Here is a 25,766-nt window from a genome sequence, read left to right on the forward strand (position 1 = left end):
GAAAGTGAATGCTTTAGTTCTTCATGAGCATTTTATTCTAGGCTAAGGTTTGCAGTGGTGGAACTAGATATACACAAGCAAGATGTGGAGCCTTGGGAGTTCCAGGTTTCCATTTTGTTGTAAGAATTACAGTGCCAGCTTGGGTCTCCCTCCTTTATGTAGCAACTTGTTTTTACAGAAGTTGGAATGGCTTTAATCATCCTTGAAAAATGTGGGTCTTAGCTGATGAAGATTCAATAACTGTTGGGATTTACAGCACCATGTTGATTGTATTGTGGCATAAATCTCTCTTCCTTAAGACGACTAGTTTAAAAGTAACTGTTGATTGTTAGCTCGTGGGCAATGAAACTTAACTTGGCTGCAGTTTCTAAATAGATAGCACATTACATAACATAAGAATTGCTGTGTTGATTGATCAGTTGGTATCCTTTTGGTATCCTCTTTCCAAATCTTGACAGTACATATGCTAAAGCAATGGGCATACATTTAATACGCAAAGCATGCAGTAAAATGATTCATTGTATCCACAGATATGCCTTTTTTTCCTTTAGTTGGTATTTCCCTTGGCAAGATAGCATTGATTCTCAGTATTCCCTGCAGTATAACAGTAATCTGCAGTATTTGTGTATAATCTTTAGCAAGATTCTTGTATCTCCAAAAAAAAGGAAGTAGCATAAATATGCATTAACTCTAGAGTGACCATCATCAAGAGGCACGTTATTTAAATCATCAAGGTGTGAGAATTGCATCAAAACATATCTCTTCTCAAGAGTTCTTGTGCTGTTAGAGGACAACTTAATATGTGTTGCATTGTTAAATGCAGTCTTGGACAGTGCTGCCACCATTAATAACAGAAGAGTTGTAGTAAGTCTGTATTGTCTATTGCTAGCATGAAAGTTGCTTTCTGGAATAGCTTTCTCATTGGAGCAACGAAAGGAGAGAGGCTGGGACCTACCTACTTTCAAGTTAGTATTTTTCAAGCGTCTTGGGATGTAGTTCCTGCAATAGGAAGGGCAGGGCATGATGGCCTAAGAGACCTCCTTTCAGTCATGTGCAGTTACTTCCATTTCATTTTATTAACACACATGCAATCATCTATTGTTATTTTTATTTGCTACCTCAAGATATTAGTTCACCTGGTGTTTGCGGATGCTTCAGAGGATTTTGGCAGTACTGTTGGAAATGACAATAACATAGGATTCCTATTTTGCACTAAGAACGTGTGGTAGTCTGTTGTGGCATGTTGGCTTCTGCAGAGTTTCTTTTTTCAGTGCTGTTACAGCACTGTTAAATATTGTTTACTCAGATGGAACTTGTTTTAACTGTCTTTTCTTAAATGAATATTTTGACTAATTAAGGAAGTGCAGGTGATCAGTACTAAGAGGTACAGCCCTCTCCTTTATAAGAGTGCCTTCAAGGATCTCACTCCTAGTACCTTGTAAGTGTCTAAAGTCTCCATTTAAGGGGCTGAATGTTGCTGGGCTTTAAAGCATCTTGACACACACATATATGTCCTGTGGAGTCAGGATATAATGATAGTTTATATTCTCTTACCTCCACAGATGTTTCTCACTTCTTGACTTTTGGGATTTATCTGTTCTTGGCAGCCACATTCTAATAGACTTTGGATGAATGTCCTCAAATGAAAAAGTTCTTAAACAGAACATAAGATTTTTATCCATCTGTCTCCCATCTACAAAAAGGTGTCTATTATAGAACTACTTATCCCTTATTTGTTAACATATGGATCATAGTACATGAATAAGGAGGAACTTCAACTTTAGTTCTTGTTTGGATTTGGTGCCTCTACTTGCTTGGAGGCAAACTGACAAATTTTCAAGTGAATGTAGGATAGGGGATTGGATTTAAAATACAGATCACGTAAATCTAATGGGATGCACTCCACTAATGTGCGTTGTTGCTGTTCCATTGAAATTAATGGTCTGATGGCAATCATATGAACTGACTGAAGCTTTTGTCCAGTCTGAACGCATGTGGTTTTTTTAAGTGTGTGTGTTCCTCGGCCACACAGTTAAAGGAACAAAGCTCTTCATATCTCTGTTTTGAGAATGTCTTTTAAACTTCAAGCCAGAGTGAGACACCTTTCTGGGACATGCTGTGAACCATATAGTTCTGCAAACTTTCAAGATTTGAACTCAGTCCAACCCAGATTGGTAGCATCTGTTATGCATATTGGAAGTGCATGAAAAACACACAGAATGCTCCAGAAAACTTGAGGTTTGTTTTGAGGAACGATTCAAGTTGGCATTGCTGATGAAATGCACCTCCCATGAGCACGATACTGAACAGGGAGCCACCTAGCTGAAAACTTTTTTAGCAGGTTGAGGTCCCCAGTTTGATATGTTGCAGAACTACAGAAATGATTGAACCTTTACCAAGGAGAGACAACACAGATTTCTTTCAGCAGCAGGGCTGCTTTCCATAGGCCTGTGTGTGTTAGCAGCCTGGGATTATCCTGAATTTACTACGGTAGTCTGTCCTTACCTGAAAGATGAAGGGTTGGGGTACTATCCTGGCTATTGTTTGGGATATAAAGAAAAATTCAATGTAACTAGAACAGCTGTATTTAAGAAAGAAGTAAAATGCAGCTCTCTTTTGCACTATCAGACTTATCACCCTTAGGTGAAAATTGACCCGAGTTTGAAATACCTGATGTTTAGAAATTATTTCTAGGATACTATGTGTTTTCCTGACAATCCTTTCTAGCAACTGTGTCTTAAAAAGTTGGGCAAAACCAAGAAGATTGACAGATCCCCTGAGGTTGGTCACAGTTGCACTAAACATGTTTGTGTTGATATTGAACTTTTTAACAATTAGTGTTTCATCATTTGGGTTTTCCTGAATGAATTCTGAAATTAGTTTGCAACATAAGAGCATCCTAAAAGCATTAATACCAGAAGAGGAGAAGAGACAAGTAGTGACCTTTTTTATGAAGGGGAACTGATAAAGTATGTAGGTTTCTTCCCCTTCTGCTCTCTTGCCCCAGTGGTTTTAAGTTTCCAGTTTGGCAGTGATTTGTCATCAGCTTCCTAGGTGGCAGCCAGTCTATAGTGGAAAGGTGTGAGACGCTTGAGCTGCATCTGCATTACAGTCATTTCTGCATAGGTGCTGTAAGTGTTAAGTTAGGCTTAAAGTGATTAGCTTGCATACTGTTAGCTGTATAGACATAGCAGCAAAAGGTAGCAGGAGCTGCAGAATTCACTTGGGTGGTCAATGTGAGACTTGTTACTGGCATGGCTACACCACTAGTGGCTCCGGAATTGGCCAGGTTTAAAATTAGCTTAGGACTTCCTACGCCTGTTGCTGCAATCTGAGTCCAATGTCTCCAACACAAAGTTGTTGATTCATTCTCATGACAGTTAAGAATACTTGTGTTTAATAATTAAATATTTAAGCATATATTCCTTCTCCTGAATGCTGGATATGTTTGCTGAGAGTGTAAGTTAAAGATTTGTGAAGCATTTCTCCATAGGGGGCAGCAAGCCTCTGCATCAGTTTTAGACAGTTGCTCCTAGACTCATCCCATGTGCTTGGCTGACTAGCTAGCAAGCTAGAGGAGGTCTTAAAAATCCCAATAAAATCAGTATGTAACACTGGATGGCAGATTTCCAAGCAGTTACCTTTCTAATGCAGTTTTTTATTTGTAAAATATAAGTCTAAGACTGACACAAAGCTCTCCAGAAATGTTCCAAACAACAAAGGTGAAGTGACTAAAATAACTTTTAAGAAAGATATTCAGACCTTAGCACTCCAGGAGTTTTCCCTCCATTTCTGAGTTGTTCTTGAGTCCTGTGAACAAATTTGTGAATGGGGGTCTGGCAGAAGAAATCACAACTTTGATTTTTGAGTTCCTAATTTACTGCTTTGTGGAAGGGCAAGCCTTGCCTCTCTTAGGAAAAAGACCATGGGATCCATTCTTAGATACTGGAATTTGTGGGAAGTCCCGAAGTGAAATGTTATAATCCCTCATGTCTGACTTAGGATATGAAATATTTTGATACTCATCATCACCCATCGGTCCCTTCCTGGGACAGAGGCAAAGAGTGAGAGGAAAACTACATATTTGTTTATCTTTTTATTTTCTTTTTTTGATATGTTCCTCCAAGAAGCATATGAAACTTCAATATTTTTTTTAAATTGCAATTTTAAAATTACAATTTTATAACTTTAAAAAGATTACTCTTATTTCTCCAGCTCATGAAACAAAACCAAGCATAGAGCTAATGTCTACATACATAAATTTAGGTAAAGATAAAAGAAAATCTGCCTTAAACATTATGGTCTTCTCTTCCTCTCTAGGCACTAATTAGTGAGCATATAAGCCTTACCATACATAAAGGCATCTAGTTATAGTCTTATGCTTTTCAGTAGAGCTTGGTATGTATTATTGAATAATCTGTTCCAATTCAAGCAGAAGTTTCTAGTCTCTGTAGGAATCTGTGTCCTAAGTCTTGTGAACTGGGTGAAACATTGCTGTACTTCTGGTAGCTGTTTCCTAGCTTGGACTTCTGTGTCATTCAAAGTGAACTCTGATGAGAGTTACTCGTTCCTCAGAAGAATTAGCAATGTTACAAACATTTATATTTATTACCAGAAGTGGTTTACAATTGTTTTTCATTTAAAAAAGAAACAAAAAAAACCCCAAACCCTCCAGGATGTTTATCTATGTTTATCATAAGTCTATGTTATAGCTTGAGTGCTTACAAAAAAGTGTGCTAGTTCTGTACTTTTTGTTTCCTCATAAGTATTGAGAAGTAAATTAATTTTTGATGATGAAGACTCCTTTTGTCCTGTGTACATCCATGTAGTAGGTAATTTAGTGCCTTTTTTTCCAGGTTTGGCATAACTGGACTGCTGCTAATAAGGCTGAACCATAGCACAAACTAGGTTGAGGTATTTCACGGCAGCAAGCATCTCCACAGCCAACTTATGCTGATGTTTGCGTACATCTAGTACATGATAGAAAATGGGTACAAGATCTCCACGATAGGTGCAGGCATAATTTGTATTGTTCAGTGAACAGATATTTTACCCACAAAACTGCTATTGTCAGATGTGTCATCAGTCTATTAGCATGAGAAACAGTACTAAAAATAACAGGATAGGGCTGTTAAATACTGAGGCTTGTTAAAATAGTGACAGCAAACTAGCCCTTCTTTCATTCCATGTGAAAAGTGTTATGTAGCTGGTCCCCTCTGCAGACTCAACCTAGTGAAGAGCAAATTGATTTTCAGAGATTGATAATGTATCTATGATCATCTTCTGATATTGATGTATATCCAACCCAATTGTTTATTGGAAAGTTTCAGCAAAGGATACTCTTGTCAATAAACAATTTTAAAATACCTTTTTTCCTAAAATATTCCAAATGAAAAGGAAAAAAAGCATAGCTTAATTTGCCGGATAAAATTAGTTTTGATTTGCAATATTACTTCTAATAAAGGATGTTTGGATATGATAATTCCATGCCCATATTTCTTTTTTCATCTGGGAGAAGTGAAGCATTTTTGATCACTTAAATTACATCTGTATTTCAGATGGAAGTAAAATAGACAATTCTGTGATTTTTAGTTTTTCCCCATCTGAAATAATGCAGAACCGACTATGGTTCAGCACACATTGATAATTTTGAAAACAGTGAAACTGGTTTTGTTTTGCAATAATGTGAAAATCTTATGTGTTATAACTTGCTGACAACAGTTCTGGACACATACCACCAGTGAAGGTCCACTTGGTACTGTGCTGTGGAAGAAGTTGCTTTTTTGGAATGTGGTTCTGCACAGGGTTGTTAGGAATTTCTGGTTTTGGCAGAACTCAGAAGACAAGTGTAAATAAACTAAAATTGTGCATCCTGCCTTGTGCCACAATTCCTTATATTAGGCTAGATGTTTGCTTTATATATTATTCTCTTAAACAAAACCCATCAAAAGTTAAGGGGTCTGCTTTCTTGAATGATACCATTGGGAAATTTATTTTCTTCTAGACATATAAATACTTTGATACATGTTTTCTACAATATCTGATGACTTACAGTACAAATGTTAATGCAGTTCATTACCAATAAGTAAATTACATGCAGCTGAGCATGCTGTTACTTATTCTGATGGTTGGGTTAGAAAGGGATCAGAGAGGATAATGAAGGGTTTAAAAAGGACAAATGAAAATGTAAGTTGCTGAGTTTTAAAGCAGTTTTACTACTACTTGGATTGGGGGGTGTCACAGAAGGAAGCACTTTCAAAAATCTTTGATAAACACTCTTCTGCATGATCAGACTGACAAAGAATGTAACCTGTTTGTTTAAATGTTTTTGCTCATGTCTCTTTTTTCTGTACTAGAGCATTTAAAGATTTTTGTAAATTGTTAGGCCAAAACACATGGTAAGAACTGAAATGAGTGCAGCAAAATTGTGGCTTCACGGTGTGCATGTTTTTCATGTGCATCTCGTACAAATGTGTTTAATATGACAATGCCTTATGCTTTTGTTCTTCACAGTGTGATTAAAAAATGTAGATTAATGCAAGGCTAACATATCTGCGTTCTGTGACACATATTTGGCTATTTAGAAAAATAGGATATAGATTTCAATGAGCTATCTTTAGCTATCATAAGGCCTTTTTAAAAGCTGCCAGGAAAATTTTTTAGAAAATGATTTCCTATTTTGCATAAATTTTAACACCTGTTAATTGCGGTTGCTTTTTTCCCTTCTCGCTGTGTCACATTAGACACCCTGGTTATCAAAGTGATCGTATCACTATGGTATGTCTCATAATTATGATCAAACTGTTATCTAACATTCCTGGAGCATTCTTTTTTTCAATACTTAATACCTTTTATTCCTTGGCCTCATGCATGAATTATGCTGTGTATGTGAAGAGGCTTAAAGTTTGTTTCCATTACATTCTTTCTGAATGGATCCTGTTGTATCTAGGATTTTTTTAAAGCCAAGTAGGAATGTTATTGTTGACCTTGACACCAGATAACTGGGCAGACATTATATAGCTATGTTTGAATCCTCACAAAATGTGATGCTAAAGCCAACAGAATCCTGGCGTGAGACCCTCCTGGACAGCAGAGTTATGGAGCTTTTCTTTACAGTAAGTTTCTTTCTTCAACTTTCATAGTCCAGACCACAGGGAAAGCAGCTCCTTCCTGTTCTAAAACTGTATTGTTGGACTCTTCCTTTTGCATCAGGTAGGACTGATTCTGTTAACTTCAGATTGCTTATCAAAGCAAACAGAAGTATTGTATTTTTCCTAGGTTACCAAATATATATTTTGCCTATAAATTGCTTTAAATTGATGACCATTAACAAAAGAAAAAAGTGTATAGTTATCTAAACTTTTAGACACTTAATACTTCTGGACATGTACTCATCAAATGAAACCAAGCATGATGAGCAGTAGTAGAGAATATCTTTTCAGATAAGGTGTAACGGCTCTAAAAAAGATCAAATGAATAGTATGTGTTTGCTGATCTTAAAGCATTTGCTCAACCGAACAGCTGAAAATAAGTAATGTAGTTGCAGTTTTCTAGCCATTTTCAGCATACAGAATTCAGCATCTCAGCACAAAATAAATCCAAACAAGTTAAAATAGTTTAAGTTAGGAGGGATGGGGAAGAGGCAGAGTTGGGAGAGGGGAATGTAATACTCAATTTCTGTAACTTAAAAAGCCCCATGATATTAAAACTGGATAAAACTAGTATTGTTTTCTTTCTGCAACTGTTAGGAGAAGTTTGTAGTTGTTGCTCAGCTAGGAGTAACTGTAGCCACAACATATATTGGCTTATAAATTTGTTTACTATGCTATTTTATCTTATGTTACATCGTCTTGGGACCTGAGAATTCAGCATTCTCAAGCTATTTTCATTTTTGCAATAGAGAAATTTTGCAGAGAGAGAGAAATAATGTGCTCAAAACTTGGACAAAGTTGTTGTTAGACAAAGTAAATGTAACTCTCCAGCGCTGCTTGAGAGCTGTCTGATACGTGTTTGGATACGTGCCCTTCCTTCATAGGATTTTTTGATAAATTAGTTAGTTTGGTTTCTTTTAATTTTTTATTTATTTTTTTTTTTACTGCAAGCTTCTCTGTTCCAGCAGTTTTGAAAAGGTGAAAAAAAATCACTGGCAGAACTCTTAGCAGCTACACACAATCTGAACAGCTGTCTAGACTATCCAGACAGTTGCTACTGTCAGCTGTGAACCTCCACATGCAAATAACTTTTTGGCTTACATATTAACCCTTCCTCGTTTAATAGTATGTAGTTGTCAGATATCTGTTTCTTTGGTTGGTTTACAATTACTTATTCATGGTAAGAATAATGTTTTGAATGACATGCAGCATTGTTTCAATACATTTGCATTTTACTTAACAGTAAACAAAACTCGCCTGCGTTTGATTATTTTTGAATGAATGCTAGCCAGGGTAGTACGCTGTCAGTTTTGGTTTTAGATTCCTGATTTGCAATGGTTGAGGCTTGTAGTATTAGTTTGCTATTTGAAGTAATGTAAGTGGATGGTAGTAATTTATATTCATTTATCTGATCTGAGAAATTTTAATAACCTTGCAAAAGTTGGCAGGACTGCCACGTTAAAGAGAGATGCTTCAGTTCTAATCTCAGCCCAGTGTGGGGTGTATATTAGGAGGGATATTTCTGTTGCAGGGTTTGTTTCCCCTGCTAGTTTGATCCTTTGGAGATTAACTGTGCAACCAGGTATGAGTTCGGTAAAGTTGCAACTATAACACCACAGAGAAATAGTGTTTTAACTGTACTTTTATGTATAATATTGCTGAAATAATTTTAACTAGATTTGCTTCTGGGTGAAAAAGCTACCCTATATTTATTCAGTAAATGTTATGTGAAAAAGTAGGCATGAGCCTAAGAAAATTCTTTAAATCCATACTTGACAATTAACGTAAGTATGTGAGAATATGATTACTGAAATATTAAGATTTGAATCTAGGAAGTCTCACGAGCAGAAGTAATGATGTAACAGTTCGCAGAAATGTGGGAAGATTACTGTTGGCCTTGTATAATGTAAGGGTGTTGCCAAGGAAGTGATGCATTCATTTTTGTATATGTCTTCAGTGTTTACCTCGGCTTAAGGAGCATCTGTATAATCTTGATTGAACTTGTTGACTAACTTTAGCAAGACTCCGTAGCCTAGGCATAGTTAGCATAATAGAGATGACTGTCATTATTGCTGTTTTTAGAAGGAGCAGCATGTCTGACTGGCTGGCATCTGTTTCTCCCTTTAAGACATAACATTCAGTAGACAGTTCAATTTTCAATATGTAGGTGAGACTTAGTTTCAGTGATTGAATTCTAGGCTTGTGGATTTGTTAGCTGAGTCATGATCTTGACATTTACTATGATTTAGAGAGTTGTAGAAACCATTGTATTTTAGACTGAATGGAAGTTATAGTAAGCTTTTTTTGGTGTGTGCTCTTTTGGATTGAGAGCCATGTGACTGTTGTAAGAACACCCTATTTTCCATGTATTATTAACTATCTCACTTCCTGAAAGGTACATCGAAAAATCAGAGAAGATACAGATATGGCCCAAGATTCATTACAGTGTCTGGCACAGCTGGCGTCTTTGCACGGGCCAGTCTTTCCCGATGAAGGCTCACAAGTTGATTACCTGGCACACTTCATTGAGGGATTACTGAATACTATCAATGGGTATGTATGCCTGCTCTCTAAATTTAGATGGCGTCTTTTGATCTTTAGTTTGGAGTGTAGTGTATCTGTGTGGAGAGCTTGGATGGCTGGCTTATTTCTGGGTATAATTTGTGTTTACTGTTGGATTACTGAAATTAAGAGAAGGCAGTTTAAAGTAGGTGGTGCTGAAGTAATATGAAATAGAGTTACTGACTGAAAATGTATCAACAAAATCAATTCACTTTTAGCATTTTTCTTAATGGCAAAAAACTAACTGCTATTTCTATCTATAGAATTGAAATAGAAGACTCTGAAGCAGTAGGAATTTCCAGTATTATCAGCAACCTGATAACTGTATTTCCTCGCAATATTTTAACTGCCATTCCAAATGAACTTTTCTCCTCATTTGTTAACTGCCTTGCACACCTTACTTGTTCTTTTGGAAGAAGTGCTGCCTTGGAGGAAGTGGTAAGTATCCGCTCTCAAATAGTAGGTAGTCTTTTTTTCCTTTCTCTGTATTTGTGATAAGCATAATTGACACGAGAATTTGGCTGTTTTATTAATAACTGTTGTGAATTCAGTAGTTCTAGATATTTCTGAAATCACATCTGAGAGGATTTTCTTTTTGTTTCAAACAACATACTGAATATAATTACACACTGTGTGCATCTTTCAGACTTTGTTTTGATTTAAAGCACTTGTCTCATTTTCATTTTAAAAAGAATGGATTCACTTAAAAATATTAGTCTTTAAATATTGCTGACTTGCTCTTGTAGGACTTCTGAGAACTGTTGTAGATAATGAACGAGCTACAGTCCTGAAAGCTTAAAATGACTACATGAACATATGGACAGACCAAAACTTAACTGCTGTCAAGAGTTCTGAGTCAGGAACTTCTGTTTCAAGTGAATGTAGCTGTTAAGATCTGTTGTTAACCCCATATTTCTAAGCTGTTCAAATCATCCCTTCATTGCTGACACAGTTCAAATGGTAATTCTGTGTTCAAAACTAGCACAGGAATTCAGAGGATTTTTTTTTTTCTGTTTACTTCTTTCAAACTTTGGTTGTAACATTAAAGAGCAGTTGGGATAGTCTTACTGCTTCTAAAAATTGCATTAAAAATAAAAACTTAAGGAGACCTAGTTTTAAGGAAAAAAAGCCCGTAAGAAATTAAGGTGAATAATCTTGCACTTGAGCTATTTATGTGCAGTAGCTATTGATTTAAAATGAGACTATCAAGATGTTAGCCACTATCATTAAAAAGTATGAATTTTTACCAGTTTTGCTATATTGACTGGGCTTAATTACCTGAGTTTGAAAATAATTATAGAAGTATTTAGTGATAAAGTTGATGGATGTGTTTCTTTACCAGACATCACAGGTGTGTTAATTAGCATTCATGGCAGGGCATTAGATCATGTCTTTGCTGCAAGGTTAAAATGTATTATGTTTGGCGCAGTGCTCACTTAAACTTTCAAGTGTGTTCATGTCTTAATAAAAAAAATTGGTGGTTAAATTTAGAATCTAAAATACAGCTACTTTCCAAATCTTATTGGTCAAAACTTGCCCTGCTTTTGAGATTTTCTAGTAGAACATTGAACATATGTTCTGGTGCTCACCAACACGTTTAGGAATGGTCCTGCAGCCTTTATGGAAAAGATTCAGCAAAACCGTAGGCACCTATCATTTAAATTTAAGGGACTAAGGGGATGTTGTTTCCTCAGTTAGCTGCTTGTTACTTGAGAGCTAGAATTTGCAATCATGTTTAATGAAAACAGAGCTCAATGTAATGCCATCCAAAACACTTCATATCTCAGCAAAAGCTTATGGTAGCTTGTACCACCATCTGGTACAAAGTTTGTTTTGGAAATGACTGGCCAGTTGTGCCTAGTAAACTGTGGCTGCCTACACTTATATAATCCCATAGTTTTTGCTGAAGAAAATATTTTCATTATTAAACTTAAATGTTCTCAGATTCAGTAACATCAGAAAGACAGAATGCAAGATTTTTTTGTTTTAAGAGAGAATTTTCTCACTGTCCTTCAATCTTTAACCATTCCGTGGAAGGAGAAACATTACACTTTCACCCCTTCCATTCTGTCATAGGTCTTACAGATATCTCAACTTCATGCTGTATCTCTGATTTCAAGGATGATATGGAATTCTGTGGTGATGGGCCTTAAAACAAATAATTCTTATACCTTAACAGTGTGTCAACAATAAGGCATGCTACCAAGGCTTTTAAGTTATTGCTGACTTAATCCAGATGGTCTAATGATACTGTGTGCTGTAGGAATACTACTTTGCATCCCTGAAAACAGTCTTTTGGCTTAGGAATGTCCCAGCCATGGTTAATGTGTTCCCCGAGCTTCTTGCTTAGACTGCTTGTAGCGATACCTTCTGCGAGCTCATGTGCTGTCTGTAATTAGGAGCTTTTGATAGATGAAATACTGCGTGCGTTGGGCTTAGTAGAGTCCTCAGATAATATTCCTGGAACTTTTCAGAAATCTGAAGTGCAGCAGAATGCAGGCAGGTGTACTACTTAAGCTTTGCTGGTCAGAAGAGCTGTTTTGCCCCTATTTCTGCCACTTCATATGTCAGCAGAACGCCTCATGTGAACATTGCAGAAACCCCGTTAGGAACAAGGCATCTGCTTAGCTGAAGACCTGCCATGGGAACTGTCGAAATTGGGAGGTCCTGAACCATAATATGCAAACCATGTCAAATCAGCTCTGATTCAGCCAAGGGTGAAAAACCCACAATCTGAACATCATGTTCAGGTGCTGTTTTACGTTAACCTGCCCGCTGGGTTGCGGAGATTGACTGAAGGAAGTTGAAACGTTTTCCTGAACGGCTACACTGGTGGAGGGCAGCAAGCTTCAGCCATGCTGGGGGTTAGTTTATGGTGCAAGTGGGACCGGTAGTCTCTTCCTTTAGTAGCACTGGGTCTAAGAGAAGATGCTTGTCCACGGCTATGCTTCACCTTGCTCAACACTTAGTGCTTATGCAGAAGTAGAAATCAAATAGTCCATCTGAATTAGTGAAGAGTATGAACAGGATGTTGGATGAAAAGTCAAGTAGAAAGTATATCAAGTGGTCATCTTCAGCTTTTGTTTTCACACTTGCATCAGCGTGTCCTGTATTTTAACTTCTGTAAATGTGACCACTTTGCAGTTATAAAATGATGCTGTGAAGCTATCTTGAAATGCTTCCAATGTGATATCAGTTTTCCATCTTAATCAGTCACCCAGCCAATGTTTTCTTTTCCTTGCCTGTTCATTCAGCCATGTTTGTAACTTCACTGAAAGTCAGGAATTCTTCTGTCTGGAGCATGATTAAGGCCTTAATATCTTTTTCATCAAGGAATCATTTTACAAAGCTCTGCTATCTCAAAGTAACTTTTGTGAGCAATCCTGTTGGTTAAATCTTGAGGAGCTTTCTTAGAGGAAAGAAATGTCCTGCTTTAGCAGCATATTTATCCGTACTGTCACACTTAGGTTATTTGAAGTTGGGTGTATGTACTAAAGTTTGATTTTTGCATCAAATGAAAAAGTTGATAGATACATTAAAAATACTTTCAAAAAGAAATGGCCTTTCTGCGATTTGGGTTCTTTAGTTTGCCTGTAACCCAGGACTTTGTTTTTCACATACGTTATTTCCTTTTGCAACTTATGTACTACGTAGAACCACATATGAATAACTAAACCCATGAAGCATTAGTTAAAATGCACTAAGCAATTGGAGGTGCAGGCTTATTCTGTGGAATTCTGCTTTTTTTGTTTGCTCATACAATGAGAAGTTGTGCATCATCATCAAAACTAGCTACCTGTAGTAAGGTTTCTTGAACACATGCAGTATTACAGTGATTTCCTCTGGAAGAGCGAATCATAATCTTTTCTCTCTCTTTATTTCAGAAATAGTGGAATACATACAAATCTATATGCACATGTTCTGTATTTGTCTATTTAATTAAAAAGGAATGGCTCAATTCTTTATTGTTACTAATAAGAGCGGAGATGCTTGGCATTTCTGGGGTAAAAGCTCAGTAGCTCCTGTATTTAGGTAATTATCTGCAAAAGGCTTAATTTAAGACTGTTTTAGTTTTGAACATCAGATGAATAGAAATAGCTAAACACTTTGACAGTTTTTTAAAGCCTAGCAAGTATGAAGGCTGCATTGACCTTTTTGATGTGTTGCTTCAGTTTATTCTGATAGTTTCTTGGCTATCCTTAGATGGGTTTTGTGACTGATTTTTTTTATTATTTTTTTTTTCAATTTTGTTTCAATGTTAGAAGAACATCTGTTATATTCATTATTACTTAAGTATGTCCCTCTGGTTTAGTTTAGAAGTAAGATTTGTGTTTCTTTCATCTCTTACAGCTTGACAAAGATGACATGGTATATATGGAAGCATATGATAAGTTGCTGGAATCTTGGCTTACTTTGGTACAAGATGACAAACATTTCCATAAAGGTTTCTTTACCCAACATGCTGTTCAGGTCTTTAATTCCTACATTCAGTGCCATCTAGCTGCTCCTGATGGTACAAGGAATTTGGTAAGCCCTCATTCTAGTAATTCTTGGTGATGATATATAGTAACTAGCTCATGTCTTTTGGTGTGTACTATATTATGTAGCTTAAGGGAGCTAATATACAATTACTATTTGTGACTTTGGAAATGAGAAATTTGCTGAATTTGTTACTCACTGGTCATTTTCCAGTCTGTTTCTCTTGTTCCGAAGAGGAAATAAAGGAATATGAATTTGGAAATCATGTTTAAAAAAAAATAAATAGAAAAAAGTAAACCTGTTACTTATATCAACATGCATCTTACTGTTCTTCCTGCAGATGCAATGACTTAAACTTTTGACCATCCTTCTCTGGACTAGGGTCCTAGTTAAAATCCCCAATGAAATTTGAAGCCTTTTATACAGTTGTTACCTCCCATACATTATCTTCAAAGTATACTTTTGAAGTATAACTGACATGCATAAGTATCTGAAAAAAAGTAGAATGACTATGCTTAGATGAAAAAAACTTGCAATATTATGTGGTTCTTTTGGATAAAATGAATTCCCAATTGAACTTCTGTGGTGGCTGTTCTAGAGAAAACCTAAAAGTACCTCAAGTATCTCTTGAACCATTGAGAAAGCAAGCAGATTAGTCTGCCAGGTGTCTGGATCTTGCTAAAATAGATTCCCATACAGAAAATTGAATATAGATGTTGGATGAATTAATTATTGCATAGATTCAATTCAATAACTGTATAAAATCTCTCTTTAATTTGATGCTGTGCAAAAAGCTCAGAGGTACTTCATTCTGAAAAGCAACATATAAAACTTAATTCTGCTATCTCAATATGTAACAGATGGTAATAGCAGTGCTAAAACAGAGAGAGATATTTCACAAGAGAACTTTGAATTCATATCAGGCGGTCTTGACATAACTTGTATACACAGGTTAATTCATGTCATTCTGTGAGATAAGTCATTTATCCCATGGGTAACCTTTTAAAAGCCACAGCTGGCATTTTAGAATGCTTCTTGTTCAATATCAAAGCAGTAACAGGAACTTTTAGTCTCTGCTTTGAGAGCAGAGGCTCACCCTTCAGTAAACAGCTGCAACTTTGAAGTTGCCAAAAGAGAATGATTTGCTGGGTTACATAAAGAAAAGATGGGTTAAAAGCACTTTGGATAAGGAATTGTGTGTGGATTCAGTATTCCAGAGCCTTTACAGAAAGAAAAGCAGACAGCTTTCTCTGTCACTTGTATTTTACTTTCAGTTGTGTAAATTTTGTGATTCTTTAAGAGGTTTTTAAAAACGTTTTTAACATCAATACTTAGTTTCTACATATCATGGTTCATCTCTTCAAGGAATATGGTCTGTTGATTATTTAAGTAGTTTTATAATGCAGCCAAGATAACCTTTGAGAACTCAAACAGTGCAACTTCTGTATCAGCAAGAAATAAAATTGAGATGATCATGATTATTGCTGTTACTAGTTTTCTGTTTTCCTGAGGTTATAGCATTTACTTTCTAAAGCTTTTTCTCCTCAAACAACGAGTTACCAAAAATCTTTAATGAAAGAGTTTATTTTCATTTCATCATGAAAAATGCCTATTATTTGATTTATGTAAGATCTCAGACAACTAAGAACAATATCTTTGACTAATGAATAAGGGAAAGCATGGAAGTTCCTGTATTTAAAATGGTTCTTGGTCTGCTATATATGTGATTTGAAATGCAAATGTACCTCAGCAATTTTCTGCCCACTGGGTTTGCTGAACAACTCTGTGAGCCAGTCATTCAGTACCTTATTATCATAATTCTAGCAGTCAATGCTCAACAGAACTGATTTATATACCCTGTGGTGTAAAGAAGCTGTTTTGCTGTTGTCTAGCCTGTGCTTGTCCTATTAATAGCAAGTAGCAATTTTCATAACTCATTGTTAACTCATCCTCTTTTCAAAACCAGTGAATCTTTTGACTTGAGAGCACTACTGGAACGAGTAGCAAATACACAATTAACTGAATGTGGCATTTAGCTAATGATTTTATGAAAGCTGATTTTAAACCAACGTGAAGCCATGTTTACTTCTCCGTTTAACTCTTCTATGTCTAATTCAGTACAAGTCTGTTGTTCATCCATGCAAAACACCTTAACAGCAAAGTAATGTAGAAAATTGTGGCGATGATAAAATTTATCAAGTATAACACTAACTGGTTGTTTCTAATTTTTTTGAAATAACCAAAGACTGCTAATGGTGTGGCCTCTCGGGAAGAAGAAGAAATAAGTGAACTGCAAGAAGATGACAGAGACCAGTTCTGTGACCAGTTGGCAAGTGTAGGCATGCTGGGGAGAATTGCTGCAGAACACTGTATACCTCTTCTTACAAGGTACAAAAAAAGTCTTGAATGCAAATCAATAAAGCCATCACATATGAAAAGCCTGACTTTACTAAAACAATTTAATAACACTGAAGTTATTTTATTGTTATTTGTCCACAGTTTATTAGAAGACCGAGTGACAAGGCTCCATGGTCAGTTGCAAAGACATCAGCAGCAGTTACTTGCCTCACCAGCATCAGGCTCAATTGACAATAAAGTGCTTGATGATCTGTATGAGGATATTCATTGGCTTATTTTAGTCACAGGTTAGTGAGCAGCTTTAAATAGTACTTACTCTGGTATTCTTATAGCAGCTGGAACACATCAGGAAAAAAAAATAATCCCTGTATATCAACCACTCTTAACTGACTATAAATTTTATCCCTTAAGATGCTTTCATCTTACATACACCACTTGCAAAGTCTTTGTTTTACTTTCATCTGCCTTGAGTAACATGAACATTATCTTTAAGATTGATGAAATCTTTACATGAGGTAGTGTCCTTTGGAAATTCCTGCAACTAATTCTGTTACAGATTTTTTGAGATGTTATCAGTCAGCCTAGTCAAGAAATTAGTCTGTTCATGATATCGGTTGTATTGTCTGAGGGCACATGACTTTATAAGGGAATCGGCATAAGATCAGGGTAACGGTGGTGGCAAAGAATCAAGTAAGTTCCAGAAGCTCTTGGTGCTGATGATCTATGGCCTGGCATTTTGTTATGTTTCAGGGAACTTGAATTTAGAGCCTTTTTGGTCTTGATTTTTAGATGGAACTATCTTATTTGTTTGCAAAACATAACTGAGACAGTGTATGTACTTCGTTAGGAGAAATGTATACTTAATGAAATATTTTGTAGGATCTTTTTTAATATCTGATGGTTTAGTTGCTCTCAGATGTTGACATGAATGTGTTTATAATATTTTTGTATTACTGCGGGATGGAGTTTGTATTTGTAGCGCACAGATGCTTATGAGATCAGACATTGAAAACTAAAACTAAAGCTGGAATTAATATTAATTATCTGGACACCAGAGTATTGTATTAAAAAACTATGTTTCACCTGATCTGCAGTTGCTATGCAAGGAAAACTTTATTATAGCACATGTACTTGGTGTCTGAAAGCCTCTAATGGATTTGAAGTATTAGCAGAATGGAAGTCCCAAATGAGAAGGACTTGGTGGGAAAGCTGTGAAATCAAAGCTTTTTTAATCACATAACAGAAGAAGAAAAATCGACAACAAAATGTTGGTTTAGGTTTTTTGTCCCCCCTCAATGACTGAATTGATTGTAGTACTTTTACATGAAGTAAAAATTATCGCTTTCTTTTGTTTTTTAATTTGGTGGTTTCTTTTCCAGTCTTGGTTTCTTGTCACTTTAGGTTCTTCTCTACTGAATGGCTTTAAGGATTCTAAAGTTAACTTATGCATATTTAAACAGTGTTAGACAGGGTTTGTACAAACATTTGATTCTGGTGTGATATCTGTATTTAAGCCAATGGATTCTCTAATCAAAAAGCCATAAGTTAACCTAGGGTAGAACGTTGTGATCACTCTTTCTTTTTTAATGTAAGGCTACCTCTTGGCTAATGATACTCAGGGAGAGACTCCGCTAATACCTCCAGAAGTAATGGAATATTCCATTAAACATTCAGCTGAGGTTGACATCAATACAACACTTCAGATCCTGGGATCTCCAGGAGAAAAGGCCTCTTCCATCCCAGGGTACAACAGAACTGATTCTGTAATTAGGTAAGGATGCAACTCGTGCTATTAAGTACATTAAACGTTTTTTCAGAGAGAAAAAAAAAAAAGTGAGAATGTGAGGGGACTTCTGTGAATTTGAAAAGTAAAAAAGCAATACGTAAACATTGAACATTGGAAAAGAAACATCTCTTTTAACTAGTGCTAAAGTAAGGGCAAATAATTTGTAAGAATGGTTTTATAACATGTATTAAGGCAATGCTGTAAAAGAGATTAAGAAGATAGAAAAGATGAAGTGATTTTTTAAATTTTTTCTTAGGCAGGGTAAATACAGATAATATTTCAAGTCAAGGTGATCCAGGGGAGGACTGAGAAGAAGAATGAGAGTAAGGCTTCGAAACACATAAAACCGAGTTGAGATGGGAAGGCTGAAATGACTAGATTGACCTAATAGTCTTAACGGAAGACATAAGCCAAAGTAATGGAAATAAACAGAAATTTTTTATATCTACTGAAAACCCATCTTTGATCTATTTGTTACAGAAAATCCTTAAAATTACTTAAATTACTAGAAAGTTGGTAGATCAAAATCTTTGGGTAATATACTGTATACTCAGTAATTCACTCGGCACGTGTACAGCTTAAGCAAATGCTTTCCAAAGCATCAGTGAGCATGTCTACTTTGAACATGAGTTACTGCCCAAGCTTGACAGTAGCAGCAAAATTGGTCCTCTATGTGGGAGGAATTGTTGTCACTTACGTACATATATCACTATTGGCCTATAAAAAAAGGAGTAGAAGAGGGGGCTTCCATTCTCTTGCAAGAAGGCTGATGCCCACAAAGGACTTCTCAATTTGAATACTCACGTTTCAGAAGATTGCATTCCACTTTTAATTGACATGGAAGATGCTTCACCCAAGATTAGTTGTTGTGTACATAACATTTTCTTCTTCTGGAGGAGGCTGGGAAAAAATGGATCTTCGTTAGCTATGATGTGCCTAATGTTTTAGAAGCTTGAATACTGCCTAGTGATACTATTGGCAGCTGCAAGAAGTGGCCACCAAACAGGATTTCTTGATGCAGTGTCTCAGTGGTGATGGGAATAAAATCACACCTAAATAAGGAGGGATTTGAGGCTCTCTGGTAATAGCTCTGAAATGTCTTCAAGAAATAGACCTCCATCAGCTCCTGAATTACTTGTGCACTATTGCATTCTTAATAAATTTAATTGATATACTAGAAAAGCTAATATTTAATGTAGCTTTATGGACTGATTGTATTGATACAATCACCTGGTGACCTGCTGTTTCAGACTGTTTCTCTATAGTAAAGAAAAAGAGAAAAATAACTGGTCATTTCTGTATTTGTTCTTTCATATGCATCACACTGCAAAAGCTGCACAATTAGGACCCACTTGGTCACTAAGCTTGATGGTGCAAGGAAGGGAGAATCAGTTCTTGAAAAAAGTTTTTCAACTACTCCAAGTAGTAGTCCATTTGTCTTCATTCCCTCGATGTCAGAATGCTTGTGAGGATTCTTTGTTTCAGTAATTTTGATGTGAAAGATAAGCACCTTGTCTTTTAATGCATATTCTGACTTTTTGGAGGATATTTGCTGCTCTATCCTGTCTCTGTTGCATTTAAAGAAACAATAACTTCAGTTGCTTTTTCCTTCATTAAAGTTGAACTACTTTGTGTTATCCTGTTCCTTCTGTAATATTTCATGAAAATGAAAGTGTTTGGTAGTCACATTGTTTCTCCAAAAACCACTCTCAGCATCCTCATTGTATTTTAAATCTGCAGGTTGTTATCTGCTATTTTAAGAGTGTCAGAAGTAGAATCTAGAGCAATAAGGGCAAATCTCACGCACCTCCTGAGCCCCCAGATGGGCAAAGATATTGTATGGTTCCTCAAGCGCTGGGCAAAGACTTACCTCCTAGTAGATGAAAAGCTGTATGATCAGGTAAGGATATAACTTTTATGAATTAATTGGTGAGTATTAGCAATAATATTATCCTGTGAATGCAGATGTCAGTGTAGGTATTTTAAAGTTTTTTAATATTAATTGGCATTTTAATATTAATTAGCATTTTTAATATTAAACGGGTTGTGGTTTATTTTTTGAATTTGTTTGAAAGTTGATGTTTTCTTCAGTTTTTTCAATTAGAAATATAAGTTGTTAGGGGACCCTCTTGCACATTTTGGTGCAAATGTGATTTTTTTTTTTTTTTTTTTTTTTTTTTTTGTAGCCATTGCCATAGCAGAATAGCGTACCGCGATCTCAGGCTGCATAGTGGGTGAAGCTCACTGACTACAGCAATTCTATAAGCTACTTCTCACTATCCATCAATCTTACAGTTCATGTGTAATACAGTGGTTGCCCTTGATGGATGATTTAGTGAGTAACCTGGTCAGGATTCTGAATTAGATATTAAACAGCATCACAAGATGGTATATGTTAGAAAATGTCATGCTACTTTCTCTCCTCTCCCCGTTCTCATATGTTCTCATTGTATATATCATGATTTCAACGGTGCATTCTTTGTAAAGGGCAACTTCTTACTGTGTTTGGACAGCACTAATCATGATTATACCTTGATCCTGATTTTGCTTATCAAACTAACTGTAATCCAGCTAGCTGATGGAGGCCACTCATCCTGGGGAGGTCCTATTGGCTCTAACTTTTGGGAAGGAAGCCTCCTCCTCCTCCCCTTTATTTCCACTGTTGAAGCAACTAAGAATACTAACCCTTCAGGAGGGCTCTCCTTAACAAAAATAGGTATACCATAGACTTGTAAATATTTGGAATCATATTATTCAGCTTGTACTTACAGCAGAGCTAAGAATTTGTAAAGGTACCAGTTGGGGAAGAATTGGAGAGCATGTAAGGAGGGATCCAGATGAGAAATGTTCACAATGTGAATAAACAAAATATAGTATATAGGAAAATGCACACATTTAGTTTGTGTTGACATGTGAAAGTGAAACCTCTATTTAAACCTTATGCTTAGTCATGTATATATCATGAATTTTAAGGTTAGAAATGTTAGTAGTGTGCTGACAGGAAACCCCTGCACAATTATTACAAAATCCTTGGATTTCACTCTTGAGAAACTTTTTTTAAAGATAGGAGAACAGGCAGTGTCAAGGAAGCATATTTTAATGTGCCAGGACCAGAATCTGACATCTTTCCTAAAAGATGTATAGATTGAAGGAACAATCTGCAGAAAGCAGATGCAGAAAAATTGTGATGAAAGTAAGTTTTTACAAGATTCGATCTAGATCAACAGCTAGGTTTATTTCTAATAATTTTGATCTTGTCACTGAATTTTGAGGAATTTCATCATAAATTCAGAGAAACACTTTTGGGAGATGATTTTGGGATCTTTCTTTTAATTTTTAAAGGTTTTGAACTTTCACTGGTGTTTAAAGCTAGACATACTCAAACCTGATTTTGTAATGAGCATGAAACTTTCTTTGTTTTAGGTGTTGTGCTTAAAATTGCAAGATAAATTTGGCAAAGATTTTTCTATTATAGGTATTCTTTGCCTTTGTCTATGTAACATTTGTGTATTTTAAGTAGACAAGAAGTGATAGCCTGAAAAGAATTTGCTGACAATGATTACCATACACTTTGGGGTTCTGGCTTCTGTAAAACTCACTCATTTTAATGCTTTTCTTATAGATAAGTCTGCCATTTAGTACAGCATTTGGTGCTGATACAGAGGGTTCCCAGTGGATTGTGGGTTACCTTTTAGAAAAAGTGATCAGTAACCTGGCAGTGTGGAGTTCAGAGCAGGACCTTGCAAATGATACTGTACAACTGCTAGTAACATTAGTGGAAAGGAGAGAGCGGTAAGTTGCTATACCTCTGGAAGTCAAAAAATTCCTTTTGCTTCCTTTAAATTTTTTTGGCCAAAGTAATCCAGATATAGGACACTTCATATTCGTGTCTCCTGTAAGTCAAATTATTTAGTAACATACTATAAATGAAAAAAAAAAAAGTCGTCTGACAAAGTAAGGAGTGAGACCTATATTTGACAAAACATAACTTAATTTTTATTGTTTAGAAGTGCACTCTCCTTCTCTTACCCTTGTGCCTCACTCTTAAACAGTGAGAAAGGAAAACTGCTGGTCTCCACTCTTACTGCAAGGATTTTTGTGGTGTTTATTTTTGTTGAACAAGTTCTTCTGGATTAAGAGTTCAGATACTGGTTAAGCCAGTATAAAATGTGTTTTGTAAACATACAAAAAAAATTCTTTAAAAACTCAGGATTTGGTGGATTCAGACAAATTTCAAAGTCTTCTTCAACATTATGAACTGAAGCAGGAAATTCTTGAATGTTTTACTTTTGTGAATTGACATGCAATTATACATGCAATCATGCATTCACAGTCTGCTGAAAGACTGTTCTGAAGTTTGAGGATTTAAATACTTGAGGAATTTTCTTTTTAAAAAAATTTAAAACCCACAGGAGTTAGTTTTGGAATAAACTGCTTATTTTATCATGACATAATGAGACTAAGCTTTTAATCCATGCAATATGTCCATTAACTCTGTGTGTGTGTATGTAAAACTAAAGCATTTCCCAGCTTTTCTCCCATATGAATTGAGCTATTTTCAAAGTATGTTCTTTAGAAATCTTAGAGGTGAGGCATTAATAAGATGAATGTCAAAAGGCGATTTAGCCTTAGAATAAAGGAATTAAAAATATCTTCTGACAACTGCTAGCAACCTGATGTGCTCTGTTCATACAATTTTGTGAAGTCTTTTCTTTAATTAAACTGGTTTTCCCTCTTTTAGGGCAAACTTAGTTATTCAGTGTGAAAACTGGTGGAATTTAGCTAAACAATTTGCAAGGCGAAGCCCTCCTCTTCACTATTTGTCCAGTTCTGTGCAGAGAACGCTAATGAAAGCTTTAGTTTTAGGAGGTTTTGCTCATATGGATACAGAAACAAAGCAACAATACTGGACAGAGGTAAGCTGTTTTGATGCTTCTGTTAGCTCCATTTTAGCAAGTAGTACAAACAAGTTAGTTTATGGAATTTTATGGTGACAAAATCAACTCATATAGAATCTTTTGATTTTGAACATCTAATACTGATAGTTTTTTAAATTATTCTGTCTTTGAAGGTCAATAGTTATATGGCACCCATGAGCTGCCAAAAATTATATCTAAAACATCACAACCTAAACAGAAACAACTAATAATTACCTGGAGGATTTGTGGAGCAGCCAGTATAGCAGTACACTTGAAAGACTATTGTAAAAGGTTAAGACTTTCCCTTGGAACTGTGTCTGTTGTGGTTTAACCTCAGCCAGCAACTAAGTGTCACACAGCTTCTTGTCTACTCCCCACCCCCAGCAGGATGGGGGAGAGAATCGGGGCGGGGGGGGGAACCAAAACAGTAAAAGTTGTGGGTTGAGATAAAGACAGTTTAATAGGTAAAGCAAAAGCCACACACGCAAGCAAAGCAAAACAAGGAATTCATTCACTGCTTCCCATGGGCAGGCAGGTGTTCAGCCATCTCCAGGAAAGCAGGGCTCCATCACACATAATGGTGACTTGGGAAGACAAACACCATCACTCCAAACGTCCCCCCTTCCTTCTTCTTCTTCTCCCACCTTTATATGCTGAACATGACGTCATATGGTGTGGGACATCCCTTGGGTCAGTTGGGGTCAGCTGTCCCAGCTGTGTCCCCTCCCAGCTCCTTGTGCCCCCCCAGCCTGCTCGCTGGTGGGGTGGGGGGAGAAGCAGCAAAGCCCTTGGCTCTGTCTGAGCACTGCTCAGCAGGAACGAAAACATCCCTGTGTTATCAACACTGTTTTCAAGCACACATCCAAAACATAGCCCCATACCAGCTACTATGAAGAAAATTAACTCTATCCCAGCCAAAACCAGCACAGTGTCATTTCTTCCCTTTATTCTAATTTGGTGGTGTTACAAATTATTCAGTTGTTCACTTAATGATAATGACAGTAAGTAAAAAGCTAGTGTGGGACATAATGAAGCGCCTTGACCCGTTTTTTTGTGCCCTGGCTCCATTAAAGCTCAGATATTTAATACCAGAAAGGTTGGTGCTAGAAAGTAGCTGAAATGTGATCAGGAAGCAGCACATGAGTTTGTAAAGCATTGGCCTTCTGAGAGAAACTTGGTTTTATTAGGAAAGCTATGAAATTAGTGATTGAAGGTAAGACTATAATGTACTGGAAGTAATGGAGAAAAAGATTTTAACTGTTTTATGAAAGTTTCTAAATTGGTTTCAACACAGCTGATTACAAAAGAGATTGTGCTATTGAGAACTATAATATGACAAAGATAATTGTGAGCATGAATCTTAATTAATGCTTTCATTGATGATCTGTAACAATTTTTTTCCCCTAATAGTGAATTTGGAAGAGAATCAAATACTGTGAGCCAGAGAAAGTCATTGTAATTTGTTTAAACACTACAAAATAACATAAAATATTTATGGAGGTGCTCATTTTGAAATAAGCCCGCAGGTGATGATGGCTAATGAGAATCGCCAATCACTACCACTTTAGCTTATGTTAATGTGACAGATAATAACATAATTGAGCCATTGGAAACTGGAAATGATTGATACTTGTACTGCTATGCCAAAAGCGACCCATGAGCTTGCTAAATCACTTAAACCTTAGATCTCATATAATAGTATGCTTATCTTAATGTGACTTTTCTAAAAAATTTCAAGGTTCTTCAGCCACTTCAGCAGCGATTCTTGAATGTGATAAACCAAGAAAACTTTCAGCAGATCTGTCAGGAGGAGGAAGTGAAACAGGAAATCACTGCTACATTAGAAGCACTCTGTGGCATTGCTGAGGCTACCCAGATTGATAACGTAGCAATTCTCTTCAATTTCCTAATGGACTTCCTTAATAATTGCATTGGATTAATGGAAGTATACAAAAACACACCAGAGACTGTTAATCTCATAATAGAAGTCTTTGTTGAAGTTGCACATAAACAAATTTGCTATCTTGGAGAGGTAAATACAACGAGAAGGGGAAGGAGGGGAAAAGTGTGTGTGTGCGCGTACGTACGTACATGTGTATACAGTGCTATCCCTTAAAATAAAGTGTAGTGATTTTAGATTCTACAGAGAAGGAAATGTTATCAAGTTGCATCTCTTAGAGGAATTCCTTTGTTTAAAAACATATTTGCAGGACATCTAGACTGTTGTTATACCAATGAAGTTAGCCGCAATTCATCGTTAGTTTAACTCTGTGCATGGGTGGCAAAAGAGTGCAGACCATGTTGGGTACCTTTTTTAACCATATCAAACTTGTCTGAAGGCTAGTCTAGGACAATTGGAGCACTATTTTATGTGACAAATGCATACCATAGAGACACTGCCTTGGTCCTAAACAAGGCATTAATGGATACCAAGAAGTTAATGGCTAAAATGAGTCAGTGTAGTACACTTACATCTTCGCACTGTTGGCTATTTTGCTTTTGCATCTAGAG

At 36.2% G+C, this 25,766-nt stretch overlaps 1 protein-coding gene and 1 long non-coding RNA gene across 6 annotated transcripts in view; one reads left to right on the top strand and one right to left on the bottom strand.

The window, feature by feature from the left end:
- LOC126048201 (uncharacterized) overlaps positions 1-25,766 on the bottom strand; it is a 566,030-nt gene that overhangs the window by 238,970 nt on the left and 301,294 nt on the right. The window lies entirely within an intron of this gene.
- The window catches only part of XPO4 (exportin 4), an 82,368-nt gene that overhangs the window by 41,974 nt on the left and 14,628 nt on the right, over positions 1-25,766 (top strand). For 4 of the 5 annotated variants that reach the window (XM_049822790.1, XM_049822794.1, XM_049822791.1 and 1 more), the window contains 11 exons: positions 7,003-7,115; positions 9,547-9,704; positions 9,977-10,151; positions 14,064-14,240; positions 16,438-16,580; positions 16,692-16,837; positions 18,144-18,321; positions 20,077-20,236; positions 21,959-22,128; positions 23,078-23,252; positions 24,994-25,287. In XM_049822790.1, the coding sequence (XP_049678747.1) occupies positions 7,003-7,115; positions 9,547-9,704; positions 9,977-10,151; positions 14,064-14,240; positions 16,438-16,580; positions 16,692-16,837; positions 18,144-18,321; positions 20,077-20,236; positions 21,959-22,128; positions 23,078-23,252; positions 24,994-25,287 (1,889 nt within the window). The remainder of the gene's footprint in view (positions 1-7,002; positions 7,116-9,546; positions 9,705-9,976; positions 10,152-14,063; positions 14,241-16,437; positions 16,581-16,691; positions 16,838-18,143; positions 18,322-20,076; positions 20,237-21,958; positions 22,129-23,077; positions 23,253-24,993; positions 25,288-25,766) is intronic. The other variant, XM_049822793.1, reaches the window with a different exon arrangement.

The sequence above is a fragment of the Accipiter gentilis genome, chromosome 19 (assembly GCF_929443795.1).
Source record: "Accipiter gentilis chromosome 19, bAccGen1.1, whole genome shotgun sequence".
NCBI lineage: Eukaryota > Metazoa > Chordata > Aves > Accipitriformes > Accipitridae > Astur > Astur gentilis.